At 37.9% G+C, this 22,328-nt stretch overlaps 1 protein-coding gene across 1 annotated transcript in view; it reads right to left on the bottom strand.

Moving 5' to 3' along the window:
* Positions 1-22,328, bottom strand: part of LOC114031859 (ethanolaminephosphotransferase 1-like) — a 151,694-nt gene that overhangs the window by 5,714 nt on the left and 123,652 nt on the right. Inside the window, exons 7-8 of the mRNA XM_027847034.1 lie at positions 12,727-12,775; positions 7,183-7,363 (exon numbers count right to left, since the gene is read on the bottom strand). Coding sequence (XP_027702835.1) covers positions 7,183-7,363; positions 12,727-12,775 — 230 coding nt within the window. The remainder of the gene's footprint in view (positions 1-7,182; positions 7,364-12,726; positions 12,776-22,328) is intronic.

Below are 22,328 nucleotides of genomic sequence, written 5' to 3'. Positions count from 1 at the left end.
TCTAAACCAGGGGTGGGGAACCTGCAGCCTCGAAGCCACATGTGGCCCTCTAGGTCCTCAAGTACAGCCCTTTGATCGAATTCAAACTTCACAAAACAAATACCCTTAATAAAACGATATTAAACTGTGAAGTTTGGATTCCGTCAAAGGGCCACACTTGAGGACCTAGAGGGCCACATGTGGCCTTGAGGCCACAAGTCCCTACCTGCATTCTAAACCCTGCCATGGGGGGGGGGGGGGGGGGGGGCTGATGCTAATGAATCACTTGAATTCAGGAATTCTGAGCTTTGGTAGAGCTACAGTTGATCAAATGGCTTTTTGCACTGAGTCTGGTACCAGTATAGCAAACTCTGGGCATGGAGGTCCACCAGGCTGCCTAAAAAAGGACAAATCAACCTAGGTTGGAAAGCAGGCAAATCTGTGTTTCTGTATTGATCAGGCAGTGGGATCAGGTTCATGAGTGGCCACTGCACTGAAGCCTAGATGAGGGAGCTGGGAGACCCAGTCTCAAAAAAAGGGGGGGAAGGGAGAAACATACTTCCTGATGGACAACATCCATGTTTTGGCTTCTAGAATTGGGATGTTGAGAAGAAAGGTAGAGAATAAGGCTAATACATCTGAAAGCCTTGTAGCCAGACGAAACAACCATATCCTAAAGACAATTAGTTTGAGCTATGCCCTCATATTCAGCTAGGACATGCTTCTGGAATCCATGAAAGTCACATAAATACATGGTATACAAAGAAAAATTATGAATAATAAGTGTTTGTGATAACTTTTAATACCATGTTCTTAATTACCCCCAAAGAACTAGTCAAAGGATAATGAGCTTATAATAATGGGACCTGAGTTCTTGGAAAGTCATTTAGCCTCTCAAGGACAGTTCCCTCATCTGTAAAATGAAAGGTTTGGTCTATTACCCTTCTACCTCTAGATTCATGAAATGGAGCACGTAAACAATCAATTATTGATCATTCAAGGGAGGAATAACCACATCGATTATTCAAGTCCTTTGCTTTTTCTCCTCTCCAGTTACCTGACTTTTAACAACCTGTTTTGCTATTGATTTGCAATAGCAAATAATAAAAGATTAAGGAGAATAATGAAATTGAAGCCAGTAATTCTTATGAAGTTTGGTAGTTGTCCATGAATTTGTTTTATCCATGCCAACCCTGCCCACCATCAGTACAAGATAACTGGGTACTAACTGGGTACTGTAAGCAGGAATAATTACAACTTAGTGAAGACATAGCAGTGAAGAAAAATAGGTGACAATGTAGTTTTTTGTAGTACAGAAATTAACTTTTTTTAAAAAATTAGATAAGTATCATCTAATGTGTTTCCTAGTCACCTACTTTGGAAGGTAAATTTTGGAAATGCTGAGAAAAGTCCATTACTTTGGCCAAAAAAAAAAAGTTATTGGTGACTTTTATAACAACATTTTTAGTTGAATGGTGAATCTAGGAGTCAAACTGTAGGAAGTCAAGAAGGGCATGGGTTAATAGAGATAAATATAATTTCTTATATCTGAATTTTAAAAATCAACCTCACAAATAAAAGATAGGGAAGTCTGGTTACATATTAGTTGAACTGAAAAAAAGATCTGGAGACTGTAGTGGCACACAAGTTCATTATGAGTCAGTTGTATGACATGGCAGCCAAAAAAAACTAATGCAATCTTTAAATTAATCTTAATCTCACTGGCCCTCAAGTCAGGAGGACCTGAGTTCAAATCCGGTCTCAGACCAGACACTCGACACTTACTAGCTCTGTGATCCTGGGCAAATCACTTAACCCCAATTATCTCCTCCCCCCCAAAATTAATCCTAACCTAAATCAAGCTAAGTTTGGAAGAATGTCTAGTAAAATGGAGGTGATAATACTATTGTGCTCTTTCCTTGTGACAGCTGAAGTACTGTGTTGAGTTCTGAGTGTCACAGTCTAGAGAATATATTGGTAAAATGAAGAACATCCTGGAGGAGAGGGAATACAGAAAGTTGAAGGGTCTCAAAATCATACCACAGAAGGATGAGTTGAAGGAAATGGTATAGATTAGTATGGGAAAGAGAAGTCTAAGGGGGGAACATGTTAGATACTCCAAGTATTGGAAGAACTATCACCTGGAAGAAAGATAAGCCTTGTTTTGTTCAATATACCGGGCATAACTAGGAAGGATAGATATGAGTTGCAGAGATACAGATTAGACTTTACTTAAAGGAAATATTTCTAAAAATAGAGTTTTACAAAAACGGAAAGGACTTCCCCAAGTGGTAATAAGTTTCCCCTCACTAGAGGTCTTCAAGGTTCTGGATACAGTTAGAAAGGATTCTTGTTCACATACAGGTTCCATAAGGTGACCCCCAGCGTCCCTTCCAACTCAGATATTCCATAACTATGTTTGATAACTATGTTTGATTCTGGGAAGGGGAAGGAGAAGGAGAAGGGGAATTTATTAAGCAATTAATATGTGCCACGCATTATGCTAAGCACTTTACAAATAGTACATTTGATCCTCACAACGACCCTGTGAGGCAGGTGCTATTAATATCCCCATTTTACAGTTGAGGAAACTGAAGCAGGAAGCAATTAAGAGACTTGAAAATAATAGTTAGAAAAAAGTGCATAAGAATCATGAAAATGGACTTTATAAAAAAAAGGGAGATCTGAGCATATTTAACAGCATAAAAAAATGGAGTCTGTGGAGGGGGTGATGATTGTGGTTACAAGGAATTAAGAACATCTCAGCTACTGCTAACCATAACAGGAGGTCCAAAGTTTTGTGTGTTTTTTTCCTTTGAGATGTCAAGAAAAAAATGTGTGATCTAAGGTAAATTTTAACTTATCTATAATTCTCAAACTATGAAAAGAAAATATTCATGCTAAAGCAACACATGTGCCATTACTTGCTACTGGGTAAAAATAATGAAACTCCAAGAGTGTAAGAATTTCAAGGAGAAAAAAATTGCCATGACAACATATCCTCAGCCTCCACAGGAAATATAAATAGGAACAACCAGCCAGAACCAGAAAATTAAAAGAAAATGTGACTTCTTCTAATTTGGAAATGTGATTTCAGCTACCATATTTTAATCCATTTAACTCAAACATGAGAGCAGGCAAATATTATTTACCCCCTGGTCCTAGGAGGCAGGGAGAATAGTGATACCCAGGTCAGAAACTGAAGAGTTAGGAAATAGACAATTTGAGAACAATGGGCTCCATAGCGTATTTTAAAAAGAAATGAAAACAAACAGATGGTAATTTATTAAGTGAAAACTCCTAGATTACTTTCTCCAATAAGGATGCCCTGGCCTTATCAACTTATTTTCAAAATGTTTGCCTAGTTTCACAAATAGAAACTTTTGTCCCTAACACCATAAAAAATGATGAAATGGCAATAATAAGAGCTAGCATTTATATAGCATTTTACAAATATTATTTCATTTTATTCTCTCAACAATCACGAGAGGTAGGTATTAGTATTATCTCCACATTTCAGATGAGGAAACTGAGGCAGAAAGACTTGCTCAGGGTCACACAGCTAGCAAGTATCTAAAGTATCTGTATTTGAACTCAGGTCTTCCTGACTCCAACTCTGGTGCTCAATTCTCTGCACCACCTAGCTGCCTATAGTTACAGGATTTAGAATTAGATAACCAGGATTTGAATCCCCTCTCTGCTACTTAAAATCTATGTAGTTTTGGCCAGGTGGTTAGCCTCTTTGGGTCTCAGTTTCTTCCTCGTATGTAAAGTAAGGAGTTTGGACTAGATGATGCTTTTTTCAGGTCTAAATCAGTCCTAATGATGCATGTACATTAAGCTCAGTATAAGCTCAGTATATGTATACAGTCAATGTTTAACATTCACCCTTGCGACTTCAAGCATTTGCCTGATTTTACTAGTAACTTCATTTCACTTTCATGTTGATAAATGTGCACATTCATAGCAGAAAAAGATGAGAGGTGCAAGGGGCAAATTTGTGGGGTGGATGGTATCCTACTAGTCACTTCAATGGTCTTGTTCACCCTGTCAATGTAAAGAGCTCCCCATGTATTAGTTGCATATTTTCATTGCCTTTAAAACTTAACTTTCATGTTGCAATTATGCCTCCAGAATGTAGTGCAAGTGTTTTGGGCTGTAAGCCCAAGCATGCAAAGTCAGTGATGCAGCTTAGAGAAAATAGAAGTGTTAGATAAACTTTGTGCTGATATGTCTGTACCTGCCGCCAGCCAAATAGACCAACTGGCTAGAGGCATAGAGGCATAGAGGCATGCAGATCATAGATCTCAGCCTCAAGGTTAAATGTCGCCTCATCTCCACTATGCTGCCATACTCCAAGACCCTTAACGATCCCAAACAGGCCATGAAGCAGACATCACTGATGGATTATTTTAAGCTGGTGCATCCTTCACCATCTTTATCGCCAACCACCAGGTGTGAAGGATTGAGTATCAAAGGTGATGTTGAGACCTCACTAGTCTGGGCGTCTTCTGACAGCAGGGAGTGAAGTCCCTGCAACCTCTCCCTTGGTTTTCAGAGGGTGGCCAAGGTAGAAAGTTTTACAGCAGTATAGTATACAGTATAACACCCTCACATTGCCATCTGACATAGGGGAAGGTACGATTCAGGTTAACAATGTTCTAGTTTTAAGAATTTTATTTACTATACAGTATTTGTGGTACTGTAGATTTCATGTGTTATGAAACGTGAATATTGTCCATAATCAGTGTTTTGTTTTGTTTTTATTGAGGTGTTAGCATAAAAGGTCACAGAAATCTAGGGAATGACTAGCAGGAAAAAATGCTTTGCATGTTACCAATTTTCATTTTCTTTTGTATACTTTTTATGGGTTATTTCATGGTTACTGTGTTAGGAAAAGTGCATAATATCAGAACTAATGTTTTGTTATAAAGAAGTATATGAAGAAAAGTATATTTTCAGCATTCTCTAGTGAAAGATTATAGTTTTGGGTGGTCCCGGGAATCTAACCCCGTATTTCCCATAGGTTTAATGTATCAACATTTGCATTTTTTACTTCCATGCACGTTTTCTAGGAACATTACCCTCGTGAAAGCTGAGGGTTGACTGCATATTAAAATTCATATTAGGGAGTGAGGTGTTAATAAATCTCTAACTTTAGGAGTTAAAAGTTATAAGAGACCAAAGTTCCCTACCTTTTTATCCAATTTTTCCATTACTACAATATCTCCTGGTTCCTTCTAAAAGATTTACAATTTCACTCATTCAACAATAGTTTTCATTGGAGAGGGTAGAAAGAAGTAGAGTAACCAATATTCCTATTTCTCTAGGTATACCCTAGGATCTGTTGGGAGTTTGACAGGCCATAGCCCAAACACTGAGTATCTATAAATTCCAAAAAATCTAGGGGTTGGGGTATTAGAAAACCAAAGACCTTGTCCTTTGCTGCACTGTGTGACTTCCATTTAATTCTACATCAGGAAATTCATAACTGCAAACATTCCTTCTTATGGAAAAAAATGCTAGATCAATATGTTTCCCCCAATAGTGTCACAGTTCCTTTTCATGTAAGTACTGTGTGATCCTGGGCAAGTTACTTAACCCTGTTTGCCTCAGTTTTCTCATCTGTAAAATTATCTGTAGAGGGAAATGGCAAACCACTCCAGCATCTTTGCCAAGAGAACCCCAAATGGGATCACGTAAGTCAAAGTATATTTTCTTTTCTCCGCAATGATAAACTGCAGAGCTGATCTACATCGGTAGTAACTGATTAAATCAAAATCCAAAAAGAAAATCATCTATTAAATGAAAACTTCTAGATTACTTTCCCCAATGAGGATGCCCTTGCCCCTTGTGTCAAACAGGCAAAAGAAAATTCCAGGAAAGCATGCCGTTTTGCTTACACTTGACTCCTCTCCACATACTCTTTAAACAGCAATACTGGCCAGCTTGCTGTTCCTCACATACGCCACTCCATCTACCGATGCCATGCCTTTGCATTAGCTGTGCCCCTTACTTAGAATGCTCTCCTTTTTCACTTCTACCTCCTAGCTTTCCTGCCCTTCTTCAAGACTCAACTCAAATCCCACCTTCTACAGGAGGCATTTCCCAGTCTCCCCTGCTACTAATGCCTTCCCTGAGGTTACCTTCCATTTACACTGTACATCTGTTGTAAGTATATCATGATTCACGTATTTTGTATTACATATTTACGTCTATTGTCTCTTCCAATTCCAATCCCTTCCTGAAAGCAGGGATCGTTTCTTGCTTTTTTTTTTTTTTTTTTGGTATTCCTAGTACTTGGAACATAGTAAGCACTTAATAAATGCTTGTTGACTGACAACCATTTTAAAGTAATAAACCAATATGTCGGCGTCACCAAATTCAGAGGCTGTCCGACCAAACCCTCTACACCAAGTCATGTCAACATGCCCCAAAATGAGTCATTTGATTTAGCTTCAGCATCTGGGCCCCTGAGGCCTAAGAATCATCTCTAGAGACACCAGTCTACTTTTTGGGCAGCAAAGTGGTGCAGTGGATAGAGAGCCAAGCCTGGAGTCGGGAATTTGTGGTTGTTGTTCAGTTGTTTTTCAGCCATGTCTGATTCTTCGTGACCCCATTTGGGGTTTTCTTGGCAAAGATGCTGGAGTGGTTTGCCATTTCCCTCTACAGATAATTTTACAGATGAGAAAACTGAGGCAAACAGGGTTAAGTAACTTGCCCAGGATCACACAGCTAGTATGCTCAGGACAACCTGAGGTCAATCCAACATCAGACACTTACTAGCTGTGTGACCCTAAGCAAGTCATTTAACCTGTTTGCCTTAATTTCCTCATTTGTAAAATGGAAATGATAATAGCACCATTAAATGAGATGATAATTACAAAGTGCTTAGCACAGTGTCTACTACATAGTAAGTGCTCTACAAATGTTAGTTATCATTATTATTATTACTATTTTACTACTTAAGCAAAATCACTAAGGTTGAGAAGAAAATTCAGAAGGCCTAAACCTAAGCCATCCCTTTGTCTCCAGGCAGGACCTGAAACTAATGCCATTTCAAAACGATTATAGCTATCCAATGCCTAAGGCACACAGTGCCCCATTTAGACAAAAGCAAGATTGCTTAAAGAATTGTGAAGGTCATTTTGGATGAACGTTTTTTCACCCAACTACGCAAGTGTGAATCTTTTGGATACTTACGGCAACACTGGAGAAGGCAACGCCAACCATAAATAAAAATAATCTGGGCTGCTTGATTAATATATTACATGGAGATAAAGCCACCCAAACAGTCAGGAGGGAAAACAGGAGGGCAGGAGACACTAAAGGCAGCAAGGCTTCATACAAAGAATCTTGCTTCAACGTCTTCCTCTGGTATGCCCTACAACACAGAAAAATAAAAACGCCAGTTTTAATATTAGAGCACAGGTCTAGAGTTAGAAAATCAGACTGAGCGTGAGGAGACCTGAGTTCTGGGCTCCGTTACTGATGAGCTCGTGACCCTTCACAAGGCATTTAGACTCTTTGAACCTCATCTGAAAAATGAGGTTAATCTAATATTCTGTTTAATAGGGAAGTTTTGTGATTGTCACATATGGATTGTCAAATGTAAGTAATTAGAATAGAATAACATAGAAAAATATATAAGCACAGAACTTTGAGCTACAAAAGACCATATTTAGTTCAATGCCCTGTTTTACAAATGAGGAAACTGAGGCCCAGAGAAGCCAACTTCCCCAAAGTGTTACTAATTAACTAACTGCGTGATGTCAAACCTTTATGTCTGCGTCATGTACCCATTTTGAGCTTATCTTGGTATACAATGTGAGATGTTAGTCTATACCTTGTTTCTGGTATTCTAGCTTTCTAGTTTTCCAACAATTTTTGGTCAAATAGTGTGGGTTCTTATACTAGTAGCTGAGATCTTTGGATTTGTCAAATTGTTCTTCCTTCCTTCTCTATTGTGTACCTAATCTGCTTCACTGATCAACTTTTTATTTTTTAACCAGTACCAAATTCTTTTTTTTCATTCTTAATTATTTTATTTTTAATTTATGGGATAAAACAGGCATTTTCATAGCATAGTATAATAAAAAAATGATTGCACATGAAACTGAAAATCTATCACGTAAAACTTGCTATTCTATTTATACATATATAATAAATTTTTATATATGTATATATATAAAATGTATACATAATGTTTTTCTTTTTCTCTTTTTTTTCCTCCCCCCTCCATGGCTACCATTAGACATGAATAGTTGTGTATGTATATACATATACATGTATATAATATATACACACATATACATACATACATGCATATATACATACACATACATGTATACAAACATATATACACATATATATAATTATTCCATACATACTTCTATTTATCAGTTCTTTCTCTGGATGCAGATAGCATCTTTCTTCATTTATCCTTTATAGTTAATTTGGGTACTTCTAATAGTTAAAATGATTTATTCACTCATTCTTAAAACAATATTGCTATTATTGTATACAATATTTTCTTGGTTTTGCTCATTTCAGTCTTTGTTATTTCATACAAGTCTTTCCATGTTTTTCTAAGATCATTGAGCTCATCATTTTTTTTTTTAAGTGAGGCAATCAGGGTTAAGTGACTTGCCCAAGGTCACACAGCTAATATGTGTCAAGTGTTTGGTCTGAGGCCGGATTTGAATTCAGGTCCTCCTGACTTCAGGGCCAGTGCTCTTAGTGCGCCACCTAACTGCCCCAAGCTCATCATTTCTTATAGCACAGTAGTATTCCGTAATAATCATAGACCACAACTTGTTCAATTTACTGCTTTGTAGCATAGTTTGAGATCTGGTAGTGCTGGGCCCCCTTCCTTCTTACTTTTTTTCATTATTTCCCCTGAGATTCTTGACCTTTTGTTATTCCAGGTGAATTATGTTATCATTTTTTTTACTCTAATCCTCTGGTAATTTGATTGTTATGGCACTGAATAATTAAATTAATTTAAGTAGAATTATAATTTTTATTATATTTGTTCAGCCTACCATAAGCAATTAAAAGTTCTCCAATTATTTTAATCTGTCTTTATTTGTTCAAAGAGTGTTTATAGAGTATTCATATACTCTAGACACTATGTGTCTAGGCAGGTAGACTTCCAAATATTTTATACTTTCTGTAGTTATTATAAAGGAATTTCTCTTTCTATCTCTTCCTGTTGGCTTTTGTTAGTAATATGCAGAAATGCTGGTGATTTACATTGTTTTATTTTATATCCTGCAAGTCTGCTGAAATGGTTAACTGTTTCAATTAGTTTTTTAGTTGATTCTCTTGGGTTCTCTAAACCATTGTATCATCTGCAAAAAAAAAAAAGTGGTAATTTTGTCTATTTGCCTATGCTTATTCCTTCAATTTGTCTTTCTTGTCTCATTGCTACAGCTAGCATTTCTAGCACTATTCTGGTGATAATGGGCATCCTTGCTTTATTTCTGATTTTATTGGAAAAGCCTCTTATTTATCCCCATTATTATAGATAATGCTTGATCTTGGTTTTAGATAGATTTATGTTGTGGTTGTGGTTTGTCCTTCCTTCTTGAAGAGGACCATGACATCAGGGAGATGACATGACTTGCAGTTGAGTTTGATTTAAGGAAGGGAGGTCTGGGCAAAGTCACCAGCCTCACTTTCTCCTCCAGAGCCATGTGGGTCCAGTGACCAGATATCGATCAGGATGACTGGAGATAGCGCAGGATGCAATGGGAGACCCAGATTTATGTTATATTAAGGAAAGATTCATTTATTCCTATGTTTTCTAGTGTTTTTAAAAAGAATGGATACAGTATCTTGTCAAAAGGTTTTTTTTTCTACATTCTTTATTGTATGCTCATTCTTCCAGGCTGTTTTCTGACTTCAAACTTTTTGTTAGGACCAGGCTCTGTGAACTTTTGGAGGGGATCTCTGGATTTAGCTTTTGACATCTTGGGTCCTCTTGTGGCTTTTCTGAGGATACGAATGTTGTGTTATTCCAGTATCTCAGAGATAGCTCAGGCTGAGGGCTTACAAGCTTTCATTGCTCCCAAAGTAGTCTGATTGAGGGCAAAATCTGATCACAGCCCTCCTCATCTGAGTCCTACAAATCCCTACTCTGGGTTGAGGTCTGAGCAACATACCTGTGTTCCTGCCTCTGGTGCCATTCTAGTGAACTATGAGCTCTTCAAATGCAGAGACTGTGTTTTGCCTTTCCTTGTATCTCCAGCATTTAGCACTGTGTGTGGCACATAGTAGGCACTTAATAAATTGTCTACTGAGTATTTACTTGTAGCCTGCTGCAGGTCCTAACTACCATGAGCCATCTAGAAAGTTCTGATGGTTCAGAGTGACCTAATTGCATGCTCTTTTTTGGTCTGAGATTCCTGCCCTGGTTATTCCCCTCCAGGTTTCAGATTTGGCTGGGGGGGATAAAACTGAGACCTTGCTTTGCTTTTGGGGGCAGAATAACACAACAGCTGCTTGGGTCTGAACTTGATCTTTACTCAGTACCCAGCCTAAGGCCTGGGACTTCTACTTACTATAATGCCAGCCCCAGGCACAGGTACCCTCCTCAGTTTATCCTGGATATGTGACCCAGAACTGAGCAACAGAAATGACCCAGAATGAGCAACAGAACTACCAGCTGGTACCTATTCTTTCATCCTGCACAAGGTTGGGCCCCTTTGCGTGGCTCTGAGAACTCTCCCTGCAGTGGTCCACATTTTAGGGCTTCTTTTAATAGCTGCACACGAATGTTCTGTGAAACATTCTCCTGGCTAAACTATCTCCAGTGTCCATAGATCTGTCTGTCTCTGCTATGCCAGTCTAAGCTAGAAAGATGACCCACTCTGATTTTTTTTTCCTTGGAATTCCAAAACAGGACTCATTCTTGTGCATTTTCTAGATCTTTGTGGAGAAATTCTGATGGGGAGCTAGGCCAGGGGTGGCGAACCTTTGGCCTTGTGGCCCCATGTGACCATGTGACAGCCCCTTGCTGAATCCAAACTTCACAGAACAAATCCTTTTATTAAGGGGATTTGTTTTGTGAAGTTTAGATTTAGTCAAAGGGACTTACTTGAGAAACTAGAGGGCCACAGGTGACCTCAGGGCCACAGGTTCCCCACCCCTGAGCTAAACTATCCTCCTTCTTGCTACTCCTCAAACTTGGTGCTACCTCTTCAGTTCGCCCATCGGTTTACACCTCCCCACAAAAACACACGTGCTGATACATATTAGCTTTCTTATTTTAAAATCACAACTCATATTTTACCCAAAACAGTATTACTGAGCTTGAGATTATCCATCTTATTTATCTGAGTAATTTTTGTATCAGGGAAGTTAAGTGGTGCAGTAAATAGAGTGGCCAACCTAGAGTCAGGAAGACCTGAATTCAAATCCGGTCTCAGACACTTCCTAGCGGTGTGACCCTGAGCAAGTCACTTAACCCTATTTGCCTTAGTTTCCTCATCTGTAAAATAAGCTGGAGAAGGAAATGGCAGACCACTCCAGTATCTCTGCCAAGAAAACCCCAAATGGAGTCACAAAGAGTCAGATGTGACTGAAACAAAATAACCTTTCTAAACTTTTGTATTGCTTTTAAAGCTCAAATCCACAAATTTCAAAGAACTCTAAAGGCAATTCCACAAATTTTTAAAACAATGGCCACATTCCTGGAAATAAGTGTCTAACTTCTGAAGGTGCCTATGCTGAAAAAAGAACAGTATCCAATTTAAATGTTTGTTGATATGTTTGCTGAAAAAAATGTTGAAAATGTTGAAAAAAAAGAGCTTCAAGACATCCTTCATATTTCTCAATTCCTCAGAGCGAGTATTTCTTGAGAATATGAAGCCTGTCTGCAGTTTCATGAGATGCACCTATCAAACATCTAGGATAATTTCTATTTTGTCAGAATTTTAAACCACTCCATGTGTACTGAAATATGAGGATTCAACAACAAAAATAAAGGCATAGAAAACAACCACACACACACACAAAATAAGCTGTTAAGTTTGTACCATGTTAACACGGAGAAACAAGTAGAATATTTTGAATCACTAGATAAAACAGTACTATTCATTAGTGATTTTTAACAGATTCATTTTTACAAATATATGTGAGGACATGCTAAAAATGAGGACTAAGTTTGATGACATCTAGCTATATACGAACTATAAAGAGAAATATAAAAATGATAAGTGAGAAAATATAGCAATTTCAGATTTGCAAAGTGCATTACAAACATTCTCTTCAGAGATTCTCATAAGAATCCTACAAGAGAGATATTATAGCTATTACTACACCCCTATTTAACAGATGAGGAAAGTGGGACTCAGAGATTAAATGACTTGTCCATCATCATATGTCTGACTAATAAAGAGGCAGAATTCAAACTCAGGTCACTTCCAACTCCAAATTTCACACTGTTTCCACTTACACCACATGATCTCTCATAATGATCCACCCACCCCAATCTCAAAAAGAGGCTCTCATGTCAAAGAATTGAACATTTTGACAACAGAAGAACATCCATGGATAAATGTCCAAATCCACCTCAATGAAATGTCCAAATCCACTACACAAAAGGCCAGAATTCAATTAATATTTGCTGAACACCCAAGCTCCATGTATAATGCGCTCAATTTGTTTAGGATATCAATTGGGACATAAGCTGTTGTTTTCATCTGAGCTCCTACTATCTTTTAACTTAAAAAGCACACTTACGTGTAGATGTTGTAGAACGTCTGTGGGAGAGAAAGGAAAACGCTGCAGGCTGGAAAACAGACAGAAGATTTATGAATGGTCATTTATTGTTAAGCTCCCATGAGAATAAGCCTGTACTGCAATGATAATAATGGAAACACTCTGCTATCTGACAAGTAAATTCAAGGGGGCTTCAATCCTACTTCCATTGCCAGCTTCATGAATGGCTCAAGTAAAGCAGCATTGGAAATGGTGCCAGGAAACAAATGGTTTGAATGCAATGATTTTTTAAATTAATTACCCATTTTTCCTTGTGATGAACACATATGTCAAGAGTTGAAATTTCCCCCAAAAGTATACATTGCTGTCAAGATTTTGCATTCACTCAAGTTGAGGAAGATTTTGAATGCTGAATTGATTCCAAACAATAATAATAATAACAACAATAATAAAGAGCTAGCATTTCTACAAAGTGCTTTACAACTGTTAGCTCATTTGGTCCTCACAACAACCTTGTGAGGTAGGTCCATTATTAAGGAAACTAAAGCTAAGATTATGACTTGCCAAGGGCCATACGACTAGCAAATATCTGAGGAAGGATTTAAACTCGGGTCTTCCTGACTCAAGTCCAGTATTCTATCCAACCTTGCCATTTAGCTGCCTCTATGAATGATGACCAAATTCATGCAAACGCAGACAACTGTATCAGCTGACAGCAGGCTGACTGTCAAATGATGGACAAAATTTGAAAAATTGTTCTAAAAATAACCAACATTTTGACATTTATATTAATTCAGAACTTTGGGGTAGGTCTACTTCAATAGATCTGAGATCTCATCCATGTGAAATCTCCCTACATCCTCACCCATCCACAGCTTCTCATTCTGTGCTGTTCTTGTTCATTTTCCTTCATATATCCTCCACAGGGGATTTTACCCAAAAGGCCAGAGACCTCCTTTGAGATCTTTTAACATGCCATGGCTGTCTATTCTCCTTCACTCTTAGTATACCACAACCTCCTATTTAGATCATACCTCCTCAATGAAGTATTACTTGCATGTAGGTCATCATTGGAGGGGTGACACAGTAAATACAGCACTGGTCCTTGAGTCAGGAAGACCTGAGTTCAAATCCAGCCTCAGACACTTACTAGCTGTAGGGCCCTGGGCAAGTCACTTAACCCTGTTTGCCTCACTTCCTCATCCATAATATGAGCTGGAGAAAGAAATGGCAAACATTCTGGTATCTTTGCCAAGAAAATCCCAAATGGGGTCATGGAGAATTGGACACAATAAAAATAAAACATCATTGGAAATAAACTGCAACCTTCTTGTGCCACTGACCTAAGGGTCAGCCCTGATTTTGATAGTTCAGGGATTGTGTGTCGTGTTTCAAGATTCACAGACACATAACATCACCCAGAGAACATTTGTGTTTATTTGAAAAATTTTAAAATTTAAAAATTTAAAAGATAGGCTGTTGTGCCAGGAAGCAGCTTGGGAGCATTAAAAGAACTACATAATTTCCCAAGTGTAATCGCCCACTCTCTTCCTCTTATTTAATTCTGGGCTCAACTCACTGTCCATCTGCCTATGTACTGATGGACTAATTGGATGGACTTGCCTTCCAAGTGCATATCACAGAGTGGCCAATAAACATTTTTCACACATTTAGTTTTACCTTGATGGACTGTTAGGCTGAGCTCTTTTGAGTAATTAGGGATCATACTGAACAAGCCATTTGGGGTTTGATGTAATCTAGCACAATATCGTCTACAAACAGGTGATATTGGTAATGAAAGTGTTATCCCTATTTTACATAGGAGGATCAGAAGTTCCAAATGAAGTAGCCACTCAACAGGATCAACAATTCAGAAACCAGTCCATTATTCTGTGATCAGGACAGAAAAATGTAAATTTAATTAAAATTTAAAAATTATTTTTTTCTTAAAAAGACTGATATTAGGCTAGTTTTTAGCATCAAGAGAAGAAAACAAGAAAATCTGAAACCAAGTATACCATATAATTCTGCAAGTGGAAAGGACTTTAGCCATTGTTTATTTCCAGCCCCTAATTTTATAAATGAAGAAACTGAGAGTCAAAAAGGCTAACTGAATTACCCAGTATCAAACAATAAATTAGTTTGAACCTGAATGTTTTGATAGAAATCCACAGTTCTTTCCCCTTCACCACATTGCTTTAAATTTCTCTAAAAATAATGTCCCCATTTATGTTTTATATCTTTCCAAATGAGAAACAAGGTGCATCGTTAATCAATGGATTAACGTTTTTGCCTTGTAAAGTTGGAGAATGTACTGATAATTGTACCCTCTTTTGGGTCTACACTGGCAAATGACAGAAAAGCATTTAAATTCAAATTCAACTGAGTTGTGTGTGCATGCTATAGCAGCATTTTGCCTATTAAATGAATTTGCAGTGGATTAAAAAGCTCAGATTGCTTTGTTCTATGTTGACATTTCATTCCAAATCTTCCTGACAGCACTTTGCCCTTAGGAACTGGACTTCATTAGGTGCAACAGAGATTCAGTTATTCCCTGTTCAACTGATCTATCCATCAACTATGTGTTATGAAGATGAAGTGATGGAAATTAGAGATTTCCTGAAATAATAAAGTGATTTACATAGGGTAGAGGAGGACCTATTTTAATCTGCTTGATATGAAACTTTACCATTTCAGAGGACTTAGTGGATAGGAAAAAATGGAAAGCAGAAGTATCATGAACTTGGAATGAATTGTACTAGAAGAAGCAGTTGGACCTCCACCTCTCCTGCTGGCTCGACCACAGGTTGCCGAAAGGAGGTATTCACACAATCTGTATTTAGGCAGTAGAGTGCTCTAAGTTTTTGACATGGATTTCTTTGTCAACATACTTACTTTATTCATCTTTCCCTTTCCTTTTCTGAAATGGAAAAACTCTCCCTAAAATAATGAGGCAGCTGAAAGACTTGCACTCCAAAGAGGGAACCTAAATATTCTCTTTTCTACTTGTATACATTCTCAAAATTACCGCTTGCGGGATTTTCTGAGTTTAATGAGCACTGCAGCTAAGCTATGTTTTCTATTAAAAAGAGGGGGTATTGAGACAGAAGTTCAATAAAATCTCAAGTAAAATATAGTCATTCTAACATCTGCATTAGATTAGAGGAGACACAAGACAAAACACTGACTCTTGAGGTTAAATCTAAATTTCCTGCTGCAGTTCTGAAGAGATTGAGACTTTAGATCAAAAAGCCAACAAAGAAAAGCATGAAGCATCTCACAGTAGAATTCAAAAGTTATTAAATGGCAACAGTTGGTTATTTCTTTGAAGCATCACTTTAGTTAGCAATTATCCACTGACCACAAACAATGAGTAGAAACTCTGCACTGTGTAAAATTCTTATTCCAAGATGGCAGAGCCATACCTAAGGATCTGTGATTTTAAACCCCTAAGCACCTCCCTTGATTCTGTGAATTTCTTAAGAATAGCTAGGTAGCTTGGTGGAGAAGGCACTGGACTTGAGGTAAGGATCAAATCCAGCTTTAAATGCTTATTAGCTGTGTGACTTGGGGCAAGTCATTTAGCCTCAGTTTCCCCATCTGTAAAATAGGGATAATTTAACATCTATCTACCAAGGTTGCTGAAAGAATAAAATGAGATAGTGTTTGTAAAGTGCAAACCCTAAGGCACTATATAAATCCTAGTCATTAATTATTATCATATATGGTGTCTTGATAAGCTTTCTATACTTCTTCCCTAATATGCTCTTCTACCATTGTTGAGTTTCTCTCCTATGTCTTCCTAGAAAAAAAAAAATCTTTTCAGTTTCCACCTGGAGCTCATGGGTCAAATATCATCAAAGGACTTCCCGTCCCACTGCCAAGGAGAGACAGACAGACTGACACTTTCTCCTCTTTCTCTCCTTTGGGATAAATTGTTTTGTTCCAGTGATGCTTGAGTTTTCCAAAGGGGAAAAACGGCAAAAGAAGAAAATCAGCTTAAAAAACACAAGAAAATAAAAGTCAACCAAAAGAGAAAAGGAGGAAAATGAAAAAATAAAGCCATTATTTTCCAAGCAACCAGAAGCAGTGACAGCTAGAAAAAGTAACAAAACAAAATGATGTGACCCTTACAGCTGTAGCCTCCTGCTACATATACCTGTGCCCTCCCTGCATTTTCCCCATATTTGGCACCAGCCAGAAAAGGAAGGGCAGAGCCTCAAGCATAGCCTCAGGGTCTCTCATTGGAATTCTTGCAGAATTTTAATTCAGTTTCATTGATGCCTTTGCTTTTTATATCACATTCATTCCCAAATTTTAGATTAAACCTACTCCTTTGACCACTCCATTCCACATTGTTCAAATATGTGTGCACTCTTGACATGAACAAAACGAGCACCAGCGTGTATATTGTATATCTCCTACTAAAATGTATGTTCCTAAAGGATTGGAATCATGGTTTTTATCTCTAGTCTATCTCTCTTGAGTGTCTAGGATAGTTTCAACAAATCATGGATGCTCCATAAATTCTCTTGACTGATGCCCTGAAAACCATTTTAAGGTCCTCAATTGATGATCATCTTTTCCATATAGTTATTTGTTTCTACAGGCTATATAACTAAATGAGGTACTGTCTTTTGCCTTTCTTTTTATCCCCAGTGCTTAGCATGATAGGCTTAATTAATAAATGCTCATTAATGGACTTAATGAAAGGATGACCAAATGCAGAGAAAATCACAGCTATAGGGATTTGCAAATGGTACTTGGTGCTTATAAGGAGATGGATCTTGGGGAAGGACCAATAGGAGGATTATCAGGGCATTCCACTGCCTCCACTTCTGTGCTTTAAAAATTCTTGGGCATCTTTCTAGTGAAAAGTCTGATCTTCCTATGTTAAAGACCTAGAGAGATATCCTGAAAATGCTCCTAGATCTCAAGGTGTGTTCTGGAAATGGAAGTACTCTTGATAGAAAAGGCTTTGGGTATTCCTTCCTGTTAAGAGGTAGCATGGTATACTATGATGGAAACAGTGGTTGACTTGGAATCAGGAGACCTGGGTTCCAATCTTGACTCTGGCATATTGGCTATGTGATCTTGGACAAGTGACTACCCTCCCTGAATCTCCATTTTCTACTCTGTAAAACAGGAATAATAACTTAATTGTAACGTGACAAAAGTGCTTTTAGATTTTAAAGTGCTTTACCAGTGTAAATTATTATTATTATCCTTTCTGCAGTCATTTTATTGCTAAAATGAGATCATGATTATACATCAAAAGAACTATGTGGATAAATTGTTCTTGTTACCACTGCCTATAAGGGTGAACTTAGGGGCACCTAAGATCACTAGACGTGAAGTCTGACACATAAAGCCCTCTTCTGAAAGCTTCAACAAGACTGAAGAGCTTTTCCTTTGAGCAAACAGGATCATTCACATAGTATCAGCTACTAACAAGTTTTCAGAGAAGGGATTTTACCTACCACTATCAAGTACAACAGCCCACCAGTCAAAAATTATGGAAATGAAAAAAAAGCTTATTTTTTATCTCCAAACTAGAGGGAAGGGGCAGCTAGGTGGTGCAGTGGATAGAGTCCCGGCCCTGGGGTCAGGAGGACCTGAGTTCAAATCCGGCCTCAAACACTTGACACTAACTAGCTGTGTGACCTTACTAGCTGTGTGACCCTGGGCAAGTCACTTAACCCCATTGCCTAGCCAAAAAAAAAAAAAAACAAACTGGAGGGAAAAAATTCATACATGGGAGGCATCTTGGTAAAGAGGAAGGGGCACCGGATTTGGAGTCAGATGACCTGGGTTAAATTATTGGCTTTACTATTTACTAGCTGTGTGAATCTGAGCAAGTCACTTAACTAGGATTGTTTTTGATATGTCAATCTTATCTAAATGGGGGCATTTAGGTGGTGCAGTGGGTAGAGTTCTGGGTCTGGAGTCAGGAAGACCTGAGTTTGAATCTGGGCTCAGGTACTTAGTCAATCCAATTATTTGATAAATTTTGTCTAAATAGTGGAGATTTTGGATAACTATTCTAGATTAACTGCTCAAACAGCCCACATTTTGGTGACTGATACAATTATCCTCTGAGTTCTAGCAGTTTGTCCTCAAACATATACTAAAGGAGGAGGCATAGTTGGTGATATGATATTTGCAATCATAACAGAAAAACCCAGTTCAACGCCATCGAATTCAGAATAGAACCACATGACTAAAACCCTTGGCAGGTGAAGAGGAAGAAAGAGTTCAGTGACTTCTGACTACAAAAGCTTTGTCAATTCTTTCTTTCCACTGCTAAGAAGGTGCCTGAACTGCCTGGACTCATATTTGCCTTGGCTAAATGTCAAGAACTCACTTTGTTTTTCCATTACTGCTCTGTAAATAGTCAAGAGAGTAAATAATTAACATTTAAGTATTGTCTGTAAGTAATAGGATTTTGTCCAATGCTTGAAAAATCACAATTAAGGAATAAATCATGGATAACGCAGCAATACTACAAATGAAACATACAGTAAGAAACAAAAATACAATTACTCTGAAAACTAGGCCACCCTTCAAAAGTATTATGAAAAGAGAAGGTTCTTCTCATGGGCACAAGGTTAAAGTCAAGTTTAGGCTGTTGAGTTGCATAACCAAGGCTGCAGGGGCATTCTATTTTCCAGGTAATCATACAATGTTTTAAATTGACTTATCTAAATAAAAATAAACCCCTCAGAGAGAGGGATGTATTGACTTTACCAAAAAGGAACGTTGATTTTACTGATGAGTTGAATACAAGGAATTCAAATTCTACCAAATGTGGAGTATCTCAGCAACCAGTTTACATAATTTAGGTTAAAACCAGTTTCCAACATCTTCAGTATTTAGACAGAATTTACCAAGTAATTGGTACAACCAACAGGATGGAACACAGTCCTACTGCTTGTAGTAACTGTAGTCAAATAGTATGGTTTGGTGGTGAGTATAGAGTCCTTTTGAATTCAATTTAAAAAAATCAGTAAAGATTTCTAAGAGCTCACTATGGACCAAGCAGAGCCATGACTAGCATGCTTACCCCAATTTGTTCTGATGAGGTTGATTTTTTAAACTCGAGTGTAACTGACATTTTTCCCTCTGAATTTCCTTTTATTAGATTTAACCCAATGCTCCAGCCTCACAAGTTCTTTTTTAGATTCACTCTATTATTCAGCGTGTTTGCTATCCTTCCTAGCATTGAATCATCTGCAGATTTTATTTAATTGTTATCTATGCCTTCATCCATGTCATTATAAAACATTCAATAGAACAGATTATTGGTGAATGAATAGTCAGATAGTTTGAAAAAGATTTAAAGGTCTTAGTGGACTACGAGGTCAATATGAATAGCAGTGTGATATGGCAGCCCCAGAAGGTAATGGTATGTCGAGATACATTAAGAGGGTGATAGCTTCTAGAAGAGGCATAGTGGACAGAGAACTGGCCTTGGACTCAGGAAGACCTGGGTTCAAGTCTTACCTTTGATACCATAATGGTTGTATGACCATGGGGGAGTAATTTGACCTATTCTTTCCCGATTGATTTGTTTCCCACTCTCCACAGTGGCCGTTCCAAACTATCCTGTCTTTCCGCAAAGATCCCCAGTCCTCCTTCCCCCCACTCTCTCAGCTAAAAACCTTGCATCATATTATATGAAAAAAAAAATGCACTGATTTACCAAGATCTCTTCCTTCTCGTCTTCTCACTCAGTCATCTTACCTCACTGTGTCCTCTTTTATTCCGCTCTCAGATGAAAACATTGTCCTTCTCCTCGTCAAGAGCATGAACCCTTGATCCCATCCTCTCCTGTCTCCTCAGCAAATTGACCCATTACCCCACTCTCTGTTACCTACAATCTCTCCCTATCTACTGGCTCCTTCCCTGCTGCCTACAAACACACACGTGTCTTCCTCATCCTTAAAAACCCCTCATTTGATCATACTGTTCTCTATACCTAGAATGCCCTTTTTCTTCTTCTCCACCTGTTGAATTCCTATCTGCACCCTAAGGACCACCAGACTTTTCCATCTGTCCTGCAACTGAACCTTCCTATATCTGTTGTGTCTCTCTATTAGAAAGTTAACTTCTTAAAAGCAGGGGCTGTCTTGCTTTTCTATTTGTATCTCCAACACTTTACACATAGTAAGTGCTTTTTCATTTATTCATTCATGCCATCAAAGCCTAACTCAAATGATTTATATTCCATGAAGCCTTCCCTGCTTCTTCCTCTCAGAAATGATTTCATTACCACTCTAGACATCAACCCAAATTTTGTTCTATACTGCTCTAATGTACTCATCATGCAATACTATTTATTACTGTCATTGGTGTCTCTGTCTTATCCCTCTACTAGATTGTAAGTTTCCTAAAGAAAGGGACCATGTTTTCTTTAAATTTTGCATATCTCTCCAGACTTTGCCATCATTCCTCAACTGTTTTCTCCCTCCCCACCATCCCTTGAAGCCTCCTTTCATTGGTGAGCTCCTCTGGTTACTTCCATTTTGAGGAAGTCCCAGACCGGCCATCCTTCATTTTCAGGACATATGTACCTTCACCCCATTGCTTTTCAGTTCGACTTTATATGTTGACTTGCCCCATTAGAAGGTAAGCACCTTGAGGGCAGGGATTGTCTTTCCTTCTTGCTTGTATTTGTGTCCCCAGTGTTCAGCACAATGTCTGGTACAGAGGTACCAGATAATAAATAAATGCTTAATCAATGCTTGTTGACTTGACCTTGACTACAACCCCCAGTGCTCTTTAAACACTAGATGCTTTAAATTGATAGAATTTCTTGAATCGATGAATATTTCTAGCTATTTTAGGGCACGCGATTCAACCAGCTCTTTTATTCATCTCCCAAAGTAAAACTGGATGCCTTCATTCCATCTAGTTACAACTTCTTTCTCTCTTTTTGTTTCATTTGTAGCAACTGAGTTAACTGTCAGTATGACTCTAGTTCTCATAATGGGATTTCTCTTCCTTAGTCCTGGAGTGAACAAATTGAGAATATCAACTTTTAATATTTGTAAACCGATTAGCAAGTGTGTGATTCTTAGTACCCTCTGTTCCCTCTCCCTGCAGAAGTGGAAAGGAGAAATTCACGGTTAAGAACTAACATATTTTTGGCCATTTCACGGAATGCCATTGACCAAAAAAAAAATCATCACTCAAGGATGTCTGCTGGAGAAGATTTCAAGAAACTAAAATTACCTCCATTCCACAATGAGTAAGTCCTAGCCTAGGACCTAAGTTTACTGAGCTCAGCAAACTTTTTATTGCTTTTGGAAAGATAATTAGAAAGATCTGAGCTTGCCTTTATTTTCTCCATACCCTTCTGTCCAACTTTTTTTCCTTTTCTTTTGTCCAAATCCTTAATGAGCTAGCTAAAATATACCTGCTAAAGGACACTAAAAAGTCCAAATGTCAATCCCCTTAGTGTGAGAAAGGAGAAAAGAAAATCCTAGATAAATAATCAGCTCTGAAATAAATGGGAATATATTTACTTGTCTATTAATAAATTCAATTGTTTTTTCACTATGCAATGACTGATATGCAGAGAGGTATGGTAAATGGTATGATTAACCCTGCCCAAATGCTTA

The sequence above is a fragment of the Vombatus ursinus genome, unplaced genomic scaffold (genome assembly GCF_900497805.2).
Source record: "Vombatus ursinus unplaced genomic scaffold, bare-nosed wombat genome assembly UNPS02015255.1, whole genome shotgun sequence".
Classification (NCBI taxonomy): Eukaryota; Metazoa; Chordata; class Mammalia; order Diprotodontia; family Vombatidae; genus Vombatus; species Vombatus ursinus.
Note: the sequence above shows the minus strand (reverse complement) of the source record. Positions and strands in the feature narration are given on the sequence as shown.